Raw genomic sequence first — 14,521 nt, 5'->3', positions numbered from 1 at the left:
ATCTACTTTCTTATCACATCACTTTATCCCAAGTGAAATCTAGAACTATAGATAAAGCATAAATGCAAGCTTAAAACTTGCACGTGTTTTACTTCTTTCTCTGATCTACTTTCTTACTCTCACATCAGGACCGGGTTTCATAGAAGGTTGGGTCAATGTTATTATTGATCAAATTTATATAAGTGCTCATGTTAAAGAAGACAGTGATAGAGGGATTCAGACGATGCTTGAAGACAAAACATACCATGAATGCGCAACTATGGAAAATAACAAAAATAACGATCTAAATTCAGATGATGAATTCGTTAACGATACATTCGATAATTCTGAAGATGAGGATAACACTTTTAGTGATGAATCCGATGAAGAGGATATTTTCAACAATTGTTATGGTGAGAATCAAGAAATCTTCTTTGAAGTTGGTACGCCTAAAGTAGATACCGGAGATTTTTCCGGTGAGAAGAAAGATATGGAAATTTTGTAGAAGACAAGGAATCTGGGTGTAATGATGATGTTTATGATGATGGTAAAAATGATGGTAAAGATGATGGAGCGGAGGACAAACGTAAACTTGATAATAAAGATGTTGGAGTGGAGGTTGGTAATGATGATGTTGGAAATTCAAATAATAAAGCTTATTCTTCTACAACATGGGATATTGTGACATAAATCATAAAGATATAAGTGATAACATGGGAAAAGGCAATTATGGACTAGAAAATAATTGTGGCCCAACGGATGCAAATTTAGGCCCAAAAAAATTATCTGATATGGGCAATCGACTGGAACATGATTCTATGGGAATACATGAAGAGAAAAATGGACTACAAACTAGTCGTGGGCCTAGGGACAAGCCAAACAAAAATACAAAGTCAAACATAAAATTGAAAAAGATTGGCCGGGGCACAAAGTCAAAAAATAAATCAACAAAGGAGGATTGCAATTCCAAAGACTCTGTTCAAACAAAAAAGAACTGTTGTTGGTCAAAGATGAGAACCTGGAATGCTTCATCTAGATTCATGAACACAAAAAATTCTGCACGAAAGGGGAAGCCTCTTAAATCTAGATGCACGTCCTGTGATGCTTCACAGGCCAATAGAACTCAGAAAAAGGCTGTCTCAAACACCTCGAATTGTCAAGGTGGCTCTCTTAACTCGATCAACACTGAAACAGTACGAGAATTTGGATCAAAAATTGGAATGAAGTGGAAGGAGAAAACTCCTTCTCAGTAAGTTTTTTTTGTCCCATTTCTTCGTCTCTTTTTATTTACTTATGAAGATTATATCCTTGAACATTAGAAGTATTGGGGTTGGGAGTGAGGATAAATATCGTTGGGTGAAAAAAATAATTAGAACTGAGCAGCCTAGTTTCTTGGCGCTGCAAGAAACTAAATTGAATATTGTGGATATGTCGTGGGTTATGTCTCTGTGGGGTTCTTCTAAATGTGATTTTATTCAAAAAGAAAAGGTGGGCAAATCGGGTGGGCAATTATTGATTTGGGATAAGGAATATTTTGATGCCTCTGATGTAATTATATTTGATCGTGTTATTGGTATCCGAGGTATTTGGAAGGCTAACGGACATGCCCTAAATGTTCTCAATGTTTACGGTCCTCATGACGACTTGAAAAAGCAGATTCTTTGGGATTCGTTATCGAATCATCTTGATGATAAAGAGGACTGTTGGTTTTTGTGTGGCGACTTTAACGAAGTTAGAAATCAATCGGAGAGGCTAAATTGTGAGTTCATTGAAAGTAGAGCCAAGAAATTCAATGATTTCATCTCATCTAACAATCTTGTGGAAATCCCTTTGGGCGGTAGAACATTCACTCGCATTAGTGATGATGGGGTAAAATTTAGCAAACTTGACCGCTTTTTAGTTTCGGAATCCTCAATCCATGTTTGGCATAACCTTTCGGCAGTTGCTTTAGATAGAAATCATTCTGATCACTGCCCTATTATGTTAAAAGTTAATGACAAAAACTTTGGGCCAAAACCGTTTAAAGTCTTTGATGCGTGGCTTGATGAGGATGGGGTGGAAAAAATTATAAAGGAAGCGTGGGACCTTCCGGTCTCAATCTCTAATAGAAAAGATTGTGTGTTCTTAAATAAGATGAAGAATGTTAAATCAGCTTTAAAGACATGGAGCTACTCGAATTTTGGGCAACTTGATATTGAAATTGAGTCTTTGAAAAAGAAGGCAATGGAACTTGAGATCAAAGCTGAAACTAACATGCTATCGGATTCGGAAAGAGATTTATGGTTAAATTCAAGAAAAAAATGGTTAGAAAAGGAAAAAATCAAATCGAGCATGTTAAAACAAAAAGCTAGGGTTAAATGGATCCTTGAGGGAGACGAGAACACCAGATATTTTCATTCGACAATCAGGAGAAACTACAACAATAAAAATATTCGGGGGCTTATGATAGATGGTGTGTGGAATGAAAATCCGGATAAGTTAAAAAATGAAGCGTTTAACCATTTTAAAAGACTTTTTGAGGAAAAAAACCAAGTGAGACCAAGCATGGAAGATCTCGTATACCCATCAATTGAACCGGAGGCAGCTTCTCAACTCGAATTGCCTTTCTCCGAATCAGAGATATTCGAAGCAATAAAGGATTGCGGGAGCAACAAGGCTCCCGGCCCCGATGGGTTCAATTTGAGATTTTACAAAAAGTATTGGGATATTATAAAAGGAGATCTTAGTGAAGCTTTAAAATGGTTTTGGGATTCCGGTGAAATATCAAGGGGCTGCAACGCATCATTCATCACGCTGATTCCAAAGAAATGCGATCCTTTAGGCTTAGGTGATTTTCGTCCGATTAGTTTAATAGGAAGTTACTATAAAATCTTGTCGAAAATTCTCTCAAATAGGTTAAGGAAAGTCATTCCAAGTCTAGTTGGTGAAGAACAAAGTGCGTTCCTAAAAGGAAGATTCATTCTTGATGGTGCTCTTATAGCAAACGAAACAATAGATTACCTCAAGCTGAAAAAAACTAAAAGCACCATTTTTAAAGTTGACTTCGAGAAAGCTTTTGATAGCTTAGATTGGGATTTTTTGATGGAAGTTATGAAGTGCATGGGTTTTGGTCTAAAATGGATAAAATGGATTGGTTCGTGTATCAAAACAGCCTCGGTTTCGATTTTGATTAACGGGTCTCCAACAAAAGAATTCCATCTTGGTAGAGGTGTTAGGCAAGGTGACCCTCTATCCCCGTTTCTTTTTATTTTGGCCGCAGAAGGTTTAAATATTATGACTAAAAGCGCGGTGGAAAAAGGTTTCTTTAAAGGAGTGGAGGTTGGAAATGACCACATTGTAATTTCGCATCTACAATATGCGGACGATACCATCATTTTTGGTGAGTGGTCTAGGGCAAACATATCCAATCTCATGAAGTTGTTAAAGTGTTTTGAATTAGCGTCTGGCCTAAAAGTGAACTTCCATAAAAGCTCTATGTATGGTATTGGTACCGCGGTCGATGAATTGGAGGTGATGACGAATCAAGTGGGTTGTAAAATGGGAAACTTTCCATTTATTTATTTAGGAATTCCCATTGGCGCTAAAATGAACAAAATTGGGTCATGGTCTCCGGTAATTGAGAAAATAAAAAATAGACTTTCGAATTGGAGGATGAGATCGATGTCATTTGGAGGTAGGATTGTTCTTATTAAATCGGTGATTTCGAGTCTCCCGTTGTACTACTTCTCGCTCTTCCGTGCTCCGCCATGTGTGATCAATCTTCTAGAGTGTGTAAGACGTATTTTTTTTGGGGGGGGGGGGGGGGTGTTCGGGAACGGGTAAAAAAATGTCTTGGGTAAAATGGGAAAGTGTCATTTCTCCATACGAGTCGGGTGGGTTAAACATTGGGTCTTTAAAAAGCAAGAATTTAGCTTTACTCGGCAAGTGGTGGTGGAGGTTTAAAACCGAAACCGACACTTTGTGGAATAAAGTTATTCGAAGCTTATATGGTTCATGTGGCGGTTTCAATTCGGGGGCGGGTTCTACTAACTCAAATTGCACAGGTACTTGGATTAGCATCATAAAAGCAGGTGATGATATTGAAGGTCTAAATGTCTCTTTTAAATCTTCTTTTGTCAAGACTATTGGAAATGGTGCTAATACTCTATTTTGGGACGAGAGGTGGATTGGTACAAACAAGTTCAGCGCTCTCTTTCCTAGGTTATACAGGCTCGAGGCTAACAAGGCAGCATCAGTTCGTGATCGTCTTTCCTACGGTGAGCAGTCATGGGAGTGGTCGAGGGATCCGTCAGGTCGAACCAGAACCGAACTAATGGAATTGTCTTCTATGCTTGGCAACGCCGTATTGAATCCAGATGTGGCAGACTCTTGGCGTTGGAATATGTCGAGTAATGGAGTGTTCACGGTTAGAAAACTTACTCTTGAAATCGACTCAAAAATTTTGGGACAGTACAGCGGGACTATTGAAACTTTAAGGAACAATATGGTTCCAAAAAAGGTGGAGGTTTTCGTTTGGCGTGCGTTAAAAAAGAGACTTCCAGTAAGAATGGAACTTGACAAAAGGGGTATTGATCTACATAGTGTGCGGTGTCCAATTTGTGATGATGATTTAGAAACGGTTGACCACTCAATTGTCTTTTGTAACATGGCGTACGACTTATGAAACCGGGTCTACAATTGGTGGAATCGTGGCAATTTTCCAACTCTTAGTCTTTTTGAAATTTTTAATGCCGATGGCGTGTCTTTCAATTCCCCTCTTGGGAAATCTCTATGGCAAGCGATCTCTTGGATATGTGCATATCACATATGGAAGTTTCGAAACGATATGGTGTTCAAAGGGAAAAAATGGAATGTCCCAGTAGCCTTCAATGAGATTCAAATTAAGTCGTATGACTAGATCTCAAATAAGGTTCATGGGAAAACTTGGTTATCAAATCCTAGTTCTTTCTTGTTTTAGTTCGTGTTTTCGGTAGATCTCGTGTTTGTTTTTTGTTTTTCGTTGTATTGGCAAGATTCCTTGCCTTCCTTCGTGTACTTGTTCCTTTCTTATATATTAAATTGCCTTTCAAAAAAAAAATTATTGAACTTTTAGTATGGTTCTTTTAATTTGTTATGTGGATGTGGATGACTTTGCAAATGTTACTTGAGCGTCTCTTTTACCATCGCTCATAAAATAAATTTGTTCAATTCTCTAGCGTGTTAGATATGTATATTTTATAGGTAGTAATTTGACATTTAACTCTTGTCCAAGATGTTTCAAAACTATTTCTGCACCAATACAGATATCGATTTGCAAATGAATTTTGATTAGATCATATGAAATAAATAATAAACTCACTAGTTTACCCATTTACCGTCATCTTGCAGAAAAGACTGTTTGAATTGGTAAAAAAACTTGGGCTCTTCCCTGGCATTTACAGAGGTACATGAAAGTAAACTCGTTTTTACGAATACCCTTGGAAAAAAGCCCCCACACACGGTCCACATGGATAATGGGTATTGCATAATTTCTTTTTCTCTATTTTATGACGATAAGCCTAACCACCCCTCAAGACATGGTTATGAAATAAAGCAGTTAAACGTTACTGGTAAAGGTGTATGGGAAGAGACCTATATAATACTAAAAAACTTCAAACTACTTACCTCAATCGAGTCTTTCTGCAACTATTAAGAAAGAAATATAAAAGCTAAATCCAAACAAAATAACAATCAACATGTACTTTTCACAATTTTACCCTCTCAAATACATTAAGATATGTGGATGTATTGCTTTGCAAATTATAAAATAAAAGTTAATGTTAAAATGTAAGTAACAAAATGTATGTTTGGAGGCCAAAAGAATGAAAGAAAGATTGAACCTTTGCAGAGACCACCATGTGTATACAATTTTGGAAGCTGCAATTGCTCCCTTTTTTATGACCTCCCAAACCAAAAACCCTTCCTTTTTTTAAATTCTTTCTCTTTGTCAACAATTATATAAACAACATTATTACATGAGCTAACTTAGTAGTGAAATTAACCACTTGACTCGAGTCGAGTGCATCGATCTGGTTTGGCTGTGCTCCGTCCCCCGTCTTTTTTGGAGTGAACCCACACTTCCCAATCCACCACCACTTCTTTCTTTTCTTTTTCATTTCCTTTTCCATTTTTTCAACTTTTTTTTTTATTTTTATTTTTTCCTTTTAATCTGCTACAACAATCTCTATAGACACCAATTCCCCAATGTTTGTTCACGCTTTTTCTATTGTTGATTTATACGAGTTTGTATCCGTTCCACTGAAAGACGCCCGAGACTTCTGAGTCGGGCAATTATCTCTTTGAACGATGGTCTGGACTGCGGTTCTCTGCACAACCAAACAAAATTTAAAAACTACATACACAAACGTTATTTTTTTTTCCCTTTAATTAAAAAAAAAAATAACTTACGGATGCCAACAATCGGTTATGATTCTTGCAACATCAGGATCAACTGTTTCTGGAATATCGAGGTGTCTGTATTGAAAACCAACAGCACCAACAACTTGCATTGAATTCATTTCGGTCCAAGGTATGCGCAACGTTGCCAGTTCCCATAAAACTACACCAAAGCTATATACATCACACCTGAAAAATCGGCCATCTGTATACTTAGCTAGTTATTTAAAGCTATAAAAATATTTATCGTTCTGCATATTACATACAAGTGGCCACTTACTTCTCATTGGATGGCTCGTTCCTCAATACTTCTGGCGCCATCCATTCAGGCTGTGTAGAAAAAATAAACACATTAATGCTAATTATAATTTGAAGGCATCTTAATCCCAATTAAAATTTGAAGACATCTTAGGTAAGAACATACAGTTCCAGCAGTTGATTTAGAAGACAGAAATGTGTGGTGTTTCATGCGCGACATCCCGAAATCACATACCTGAACACATTAATTGGCATGTTATGTATGTACATATTACAATTTAACAACCATACTTTAATCACACTGGAAGTGAGGGTATACACCTTAACAACCCAATTCTTATCAACAAGGAGATTTGGGGTCTTCAAATCACGATGTACAATAACTGGATTACTAGTGTGTAAATAATTCATTCCTTTGGCCTGCAAGTGTTGAGTTTAATTTTAATTACCAAAAAATAAAACCAATATATATTAATAATGAAGCATTCCAGATTTTTACCACATCAAGAGCCATACGCATTCGCCTCTTTTCATCAAGTTGAACACGTGGACGATGCAGCAGCTTATATAAGCTACCCCTGGAAAGCATAATTCAAACAGTATGAGAATTAAAATAAAACCATAAATATTGTGAAACTGAGAATAAAGAAAAACATAAGTCAACTCCACCTTGGTAGAAATTCGGTCAGTATGGAAAGGTTAGGTGGACGAGTAACTGCTCCCATGAAAAGAACAACGTTAGGATGTCTTAACCTTAACATGATTTCAATCTGCAATTAAACCAACAGCCCAGTCATTACGTCAGAATAATAATTTACTTTTAATGGAACAATTAGAAGTACTGAACAATTACAACGTTAGGATGTCTTAACCTTAACATAATAATTTACTTTTAATGGAACAATTAGATTTCAATCTGCAATTAAACCAACAGCCCAGTCATTACGTTGTGCAGCTTTTGATCTGTTACCTTTGTTGAGGTATTGGAGATAACAGAGCTTGTTCATTTTATGTAATGGGTATAGAATGGTAAATGAGAATACAAAGGAATTTAATGTTCATTCTCATTGCATTCACAATGCTTGGTTTGAGAAAAATGATGTGTAAAAGCAAAATCTTTCTCATAAGATATTAGTTTCGATCTGATAAAATATTTTGACCTCCCTCATTATCATCAGCAAATAACAATGAATAAATATCCAGTTATGATTGTGTCATGTACGTTCTTATATATTTCACTTTCGCCAATAACAAATTTATTTTATTAAAGCTCAAAATGAAACAAGCTGCATATATTTTTTAGAATGATAAAAAGTATAAAAAAGGTGAAAACAATTACAACAAAGAAAAAAGATAAGTAATTTTTTTATAAAAATAAAAAAATAAAAAAATATGGAAGTTGTAGCACTTACTTCGCCTTTAAACTGGGTTAGCGCATCGCCTGAGATATCCTGGTTCATAAACTTCTTCACAGCCACCTCCTGTTACCAAACACCATTGCATCACTAATTTGAAAAAATTAAGTTAACTAATCCTAACAGTTAAAGGAATATATTACAGTATGTACAAGGATAACAATCACAAAACATAGTATTTGTGGGCAATGATTCAGCCACTAGATCCAAAACTATCACATACTTATTCAATGGACCATGTATGAACTTAATCATTTATACAGAAAGAAATATATTTTAAGTGACGTCTAGAACACTACCCTCGTTTAATCGTACCATAACTTGCAAGGAAAGTATATTCTTAATAAGATAGCTAAGTGATTCATAAGCAACTTACGGTTCCATTCCATTCTGAACGGTAAACCTCACCATAAGAGCCTGCAAGAAAGGGAGTAATGTAAGATTGTTATGCAGCATACAATCTCTCAAACATAACTCTCCGAACGGGAAGGAAAAAAAAAAAAAGGAGAATGAATTTGCCTACTATACAGAAATAGAGTGAAAAATACCACAACTCGGGCAACTGAAGAACCAGACTCTTTACTAAGTTGTTTAATAATTTGCCTTTGCATTTAAGAACATGATCTCGTTAGTATTGTCATGCTAATATAATAATACATATAAATATAAATAGCTGAACTAAATTGTACACTTCCTGTCGTCTACAAATTGTGTTTTCCCCTTGCCTTTATATTCAAGTTTAACATGATCAGATCTATTTCTGTAACTGGATATAATTGGTTCCTAACTTCTCAATTACCAAGACAAGTTGTTTCTATCCTTCAAAAATTTGATAACTATATTAGTAATGAACATTTTATAGTATCAATCAAGTATTAAGATATAGCAGGGGTATATACGGGATGTGCCCAGTCTGGTTTCATCAAAAGATCAGCTATCCTACACATTACACATATCAAAACCTCCATACTGGACCAAAAAATATGATACCTATCAGTCTAGACGAGAGTTGGTTTTCACATATATCTATACCTAGCAATTTAGACCCATCCTCTTAAATTTGGGTCAAATGGGTCAAGTTTTCGGGTCAATTGGGTCTTGAAAAAAATTATGCCCGACAATGTAATCAAAACTTAAAAAAAGGTCCAATGAGTTTTTCTCCAACCTATTTGGTCATATACAAAATATAAAAGAACGGGTCAAATGGGTACCAAATCCTAAAGTTCAATAAATAGAGACAGGTCGAATGGATCAAATGGGTCGAGCTCATCCGTCAACTATTTATGAAAACATCAATGGTTATATCAATTATTATGTATATTAATATTTTATTATTTATATAATAAAAGCTAATAACAAATAATAATAACTAAAACGATATACTAAACGTAAAAAATCAAATGTCCAGTATATGACCTGTTTGGACCTATTTGACCCATTTGACCAATTACCCTTTTCGACCTGTTACCAAAACCGACCCAACCTGACCCGTTTGGACCCATTTAAAATTTTTCCCGTTTGACCCATGACCCATTTTAACCCAAAACCGTTTCGACCCGTTACCCAACCTGACCCGTTTGCCAGGTATGATATCCAGAACAACCTAATGCAAGTTCGGTATAAAATTAAGCATGATAGATATTTCATAACATTTTAAAACATACACAATTTACTACTCTGTGTATCTTACCTATGCCAATGCGCTCTCCAATCTGAAGATCCTCCCAAAGAATTTCCCACTCAACTTCAGTAAGACTAATCGCCTTCTTGCGAGTGCTATACGCTGTTGGGTGCCGTATAGAAGATGTCTCCATCAAATTCATATCCAAGTTTTTACCTTTTACATCATTTTTATCAATGATGTTTGGTTCATAACTAACTACACCTTCTCCACCTTGTATTTCGAACGGATTGGCTGAAAAAAAAAATAAAGTATCATGAGTATGCTTCACATCTAGGGTTTGTAAATTCACTATAAAAGCAATAGGCAAAACCTAACCAATTAGGTTATCAGCCAGGGCAGCTTTACTATTACCCGCATCATCCGGTACAAAACCATGGGTATCACTTGTGGATTCAGAAGGTAAACCATATCTGATGTTATCTCCTTTTGATATTATCTCATGTTCTGCATTGTTATCATACTGAACATTACAAACCTCATTAGATATGGTTAACGGTGGACCATATTGAACCCCCGCACCCAACATGTCCATATCTAACAAATGAGCCGTTTCACATAACTGTGTTTTTCCATCTCCTTGGTTATTCAAAAGTACTGCATGAAGTTTTTGAGCAAATTCAGGGTTTTTCGCAGCACTTATGACACAATTAGACACATCTTTGATCTGGGACTTTTGGGCTTGAGATGATTTCCCAGCACCACCTAATGGGCCTTCGTTTGATCTGTTTAGAGTTGGAAGAAGTTGGCCAAAGTCGTATTCAAACCGCTCGGTTTGATTTCTTTTAAGAACTTTTCCAGTTTGTCCTTTTGATTGTGAGCCTATAAACGAAGCCATTTCCGAGTTTGAAGTCCCAAAGTTGGCAAGATTATTAGGATGTGGTGTAACTGAAACTGAATCTGTGGCTACTTCGATCAATGGAGGTTGATTACCGAAACCGGGAAGATTAAAGGTTTGAACCTCTGCAGGGATTAAAGTGCCTGGAGCACCCATCAGATCTATAATATATTCACTGCATAAGATAAAAACATAACCTATATTAACTTTCAGATTTTACAACATATGGCTATCTGTGATATGATTTGCAAAAAGTGAAGTGGCTTGTAGTAACATATGATAGTTAGGATCCGTGAAAATAGGCTGAGTCGGGCCAAGTCAGGTCAAAGTTAAGTAAAAAAAAGGTTTTTTTATAATTAGATTGTGTGCCATATATTTATGTTTGAAATATTTATTTTTTATATTTGATATATTTATGTGTAATGTGTGTGTGGTTAATTTATTTAATGCTAAAAGTCAATGTTGGTCAACGCCCAACTCGTCCCTCCAAGGTCTCAACCTCCTCGTCCCGACTCACGCCTATTACAACCTTGCTTAAGATCCTTTCATTACTTGTTGTAATATACCAGTAGATAAGATCATTACACATATGACAAATGTAATGTAAAAAACAGTATGACGAAATCGTTACTAGAAGCTAAAATAAACTACATATAATTTACTGTGGTTAAACCCTTGAGACTTTATATAGAACTGGAGTCTTACTGAACTATTCCCATATCTAATTTTCATATATGTAAAAACATATACAGGTACTTGAGGCTGTATCTGCTAGTTAAATGTGATGCACAGTACTCAATTCAAAATAAAAGAATATCAGAGTCTCGAAGAGATTTCACAACTACTTAATAACGTAGTGAACAAGGACAGCTGATAGTATTGTTCCTGAACAAGCTTTCTTGACCATTTGAATGCCTATATATATTACACTTACAGAGTGATAAAGGTGATTGTTAATATTAACAATAACTATACTGTTCCAAATAAGTAGCAACGGGATAATAGCAACCACCCAAAACATCTGTAATCATAAAGCTAGCCACTTAATTGCAATAGTTATTAAGTCCCTTGTAAAATATCTAATCTAACATATAAACTTACTAATCAATTTTAGATTGATTACAGGTATGCAGAATATTTATATCTGTACATAGTCAAGGAAAAACTTATATACATCCATTAACCCATATAATTATACGAACTGGTGCAACAAAGGTTATGATCACCATACCTTCCATTATCAATCTTGATCAAGTTCACAGCTCCATCATCAGTGCCTGTATAGTAGCTCCCTTTGACCAGACTACACGGAAGGTTGATCTTATCAGCGAGTACCTAGCGTTGAATAAATAGTTGACAATGTGCTCAAAGAAAAATAAAATTTTAAGAATTGAAGATACTAAGCTAACTTCAAATGTAAGTGTTTAAATATTGATGACAGGCTTATATTATTATTTTCTTTGAAAATTTTATCTATAAAAAACCAATACACTACACTTCGAGGACGATATTAACTTCTAATACCAATTCTCGAATTTGCATTTTAAAACATAATCCATGTGCCAGTTTAAAAGCAAAAGATACTGTTCTTATTTGATTTAACAAGTGATGATTATAACATGTACAAATAAAAAACGCATAAACAAGCAAATAAGTAAGATGCTATGCATTTAGGTTCAGAAAAAAAAAAGGCTTCTTTCTAAGAGTAGGCATTGTGAGCTTTTTCCGAGGAAACTTGCCAGTACAGTTTGGTATGAAGCCTATAAATTATGGTAGCCTGTTATATAAATTTAATTGAGACTAAAAACGACACCTTAAAGAGCAAAGCCCTGTGGCGGGAAAGTCCAACATCAAGACAACCAAGAGGAAGAATGATCGTGTTCATCGAGTTTCGCAACTCATAACTTCTTAAAGTCCATCTTCTCAACATTTCGTCTGCATCACTAACGGGCCCGCCCATTTGAGTAACAACAATATTAGCAACTCTTTGTATTAAACTACTCATAATTTGACTCGTTCCAGCAGCCTGGCATTCAAGTGATATAGTAGAAACTCTTTCTTCAAGAGATCTCAATTCTTTATCAACAAATCTGTCAACTAAAATTACATCATAATCAACATTATCTGTAACAGTTATTGCTTGAAGATCCACTAACAACGGCATCTTTCCTTGTGTAATTGAATTTGGAGTAATCCCATATACATCGTAAAAACCATCCATCACTTTCTCATCATAATTCACAACGTTATTGCTCTGCACATAACAAACTCTCTCAATCAGTTATAAGCTTCCCTTAAAAACTACGTTCTCATCAAAAGCATACAGGTAGCTCTAAATTTTCATAAGATACCAGTCATATCCAAGCAATAAACCAAACATATATGCTTCTTGTAATCTCATGTATCTACCCGAATATGTTATGATTACTAAACCTTACACATTGAAACGCACAATATCAGAAAAATGTTTTTAGCACATCATTTAGAAAGGGATCATCTACGTTTTCTCAAAAAAAAAAAAAAAAAAAAAAATACAGAAAAAATAAAATTTGTTTCGAGAACTCTGTTCTGCAAACCAGAGATGGTGACAACAATTCGCCCCATGATCATTCTATTAACAAAATTCACAGGTTAATTGTAGATTATACTAAGTTAAGATAACCTTAATATTACAGAAAATAAGATTTATTTTCCCTTGACCTAAACAGAAATATGTTATCTAAAGATATTAAATCATTTAGAATTTGTATCAATTCACATTATAAAATTAACTAACTTGAGTTATTTCCCTATCAAGCAAAAGGAGTATCATCCCCTTATTTCACAATATAAAGTTAGCTAACTTGAGCTATTTCCCTATTAAGCAAAAGGCGTATCATACCTTATTTCACATTATAAAGTTAGTTAACATAAAAACTGTCCAAACCAAGCCGAATTTATAATTCTAAAATCCCTTATTTCACACAAAATGTCATTACCAATGTAAACCAACCTATCATTACAATACTTTTAACAGCTAACACAGCAGTTGCATCAAAGCTACAGATGAAGATAATAGCATATACACAATGATATACACAATGATATATATATATATATATATATATATATATATATATATATATATATATATATACACACACACAGTGATATACAAAATCCAAAACCTATAAAATTTGGTAACATTACCCAATATCGAAGCGAAAGAAACTCAACAGAAGGAGAACAGCCTAAGCTTCTTTGCTTAGCAGCCTTAATTTGTTCGGATTCAGCATCAGGTTGACCCGACCCGACCGATCCAGACGAAACACTAATCGCAAGTGCAAGTTGCATCTGAAATTCCTCTTCGAAGAAACTAGAATCGACAGTTGATGAGTTCGAGTTCTCGTTCACGCTACCGTTATCAATTGACGAAAATAAACCGGCACCGGTTCCGGTTCCGGTTCCGTCGGGAACCGGTAATAAAGAGGGAGAAGGTAACGACGGCGTTGGTGGAGGGCGTGATGAGGTGTCGGAAACGGTTAATCGATTGTTATCACCGCCGATGTGAAGCTTACGCAACAGATGTTTCATCTTTGACATCGTCGTTGATCGATTCGCATCAAATTTTCTCTCTCTAGATAGTTTCTCTCTCTAGAAACAAGAAGGGAGGGGAGGGGGTTGAGTTAACCTACGCCCCACTACTACGAAGCTCCGTGAAAAAAAAAAAAAAAAAAAAAAAATCCAGAAGACTACAATTGTCATTTTAATATTTTAATTATAAATCCACTTTCTTAAAATTAAATATTTCAAAAATATTAAATAAATTAATAAAAAAATGCATCATAAAAATAGGTTTTTTCCCTATCTAAAATCTCAAATCTCACATAATATGTGTACTTTTTCATTTTTTTACCTCATAAAATTGCACCCTTGTATTTGTGTGGTAAACACATG

General features: G+C 35.2%; 1 protein-coding gene across 3 annotated transcripts; it reads right to left on the bottom strand.

Moving 5' to 3' along the window:
* Positions 1-5,671: 5,671 nt before the first annotated feature.
* Positions 5,672-14,257, bottom strand: LOC139857724 (probable serine/threonine-protein kinase SIS8). Of its 3 annotated transcripts, none has more exons than XM_071846552.1 (14): positions 13,775-14,257; positions 12,399-12,839; positions 11,817-11,920; positions 10,066-10,760; positions 9,757-9,981; positions 8,443-8,483; positions 8,064-8,132; positions 7,321-7,421; positions 7,151-7,229; positions 6,973-7,071; positions 6,818-6,886; positions 6,674-6,723; positions 6,406-6,582; positions 5,672-6,323 (listed from the first exon to the last, which is right to left on the bottom strand). In XM_071846552.1, the coding sequence occupies exons 1-14, from the start codon at positions 14,165-14,167 to the stop codon at positions 6,221-6,223; spliced, it is 2,646 nt and encodes an 881-aa protein (XP_071702653.1). In that variant the 5' UTR covers positions 14,168-14,257; the 3' UTR covers positions 5,672-6,220. The 3 variants fall into 3 exon arrangements, with proteins under 3 accessions (XP_071702653.1, XP_071702654.1, XP_071702655.1); XM_071846553.1 differs by having other exon boundaries at positions 10,102-10,760; XM_071846554.1 differs by lacking the exon at positions 5,672-6,323 and having other exon boundaries at positions 6,467-6,598.
* Between the last annotated feature and the right edge of the window lie 264 nt (positions 14,258-14,521).

Source organism: Rutidosis leptorrhynchoides, chromosome 7, assembly GCF_046630445.1.
Source record: "Rutidosis leptorrhynchoides isolate AG116_Rl617_1_P2 chromosome 7, CSIRO_AGI_Rlap_v1, whole genome shotgun sequence".
Lineage (NCBI taxonomy): Eukaryota > Viridiplantae > Streptophyta > Magnoliopsida > Asterales > Asteraceae > Rutidosis > Rutidosis leptorrhynchoides.
This window is presented reverse-complemented; position numbering and strand designations above follow the sequence as displayed.

Excerpts from the sequence above, each read along its gene's own strand:
- LOC139857724 (XM_071846552.1), bottom strand. The coding sequence starts at position 14,167 with ATGTCAAAGATGAAACATCTGTTGCGTAAGCTTCACATCGGCGGTGAT. Across the intron at positions 7,230-7,320 it reads CTGACCGAATTTCTACCAAG|GGGTAGCTTATATAAGCTGC; the intron begins GTGGAGTTGACT and ends TATGCTTTCCAG. Across the intron at positions 6,724-6,817 it reads CTAAATCAACTGCTGGAACT|CCTGAATGGATGGCGCCAGA; the intron begins GTATGTTCTTAC and ends TTTTCTACACAG.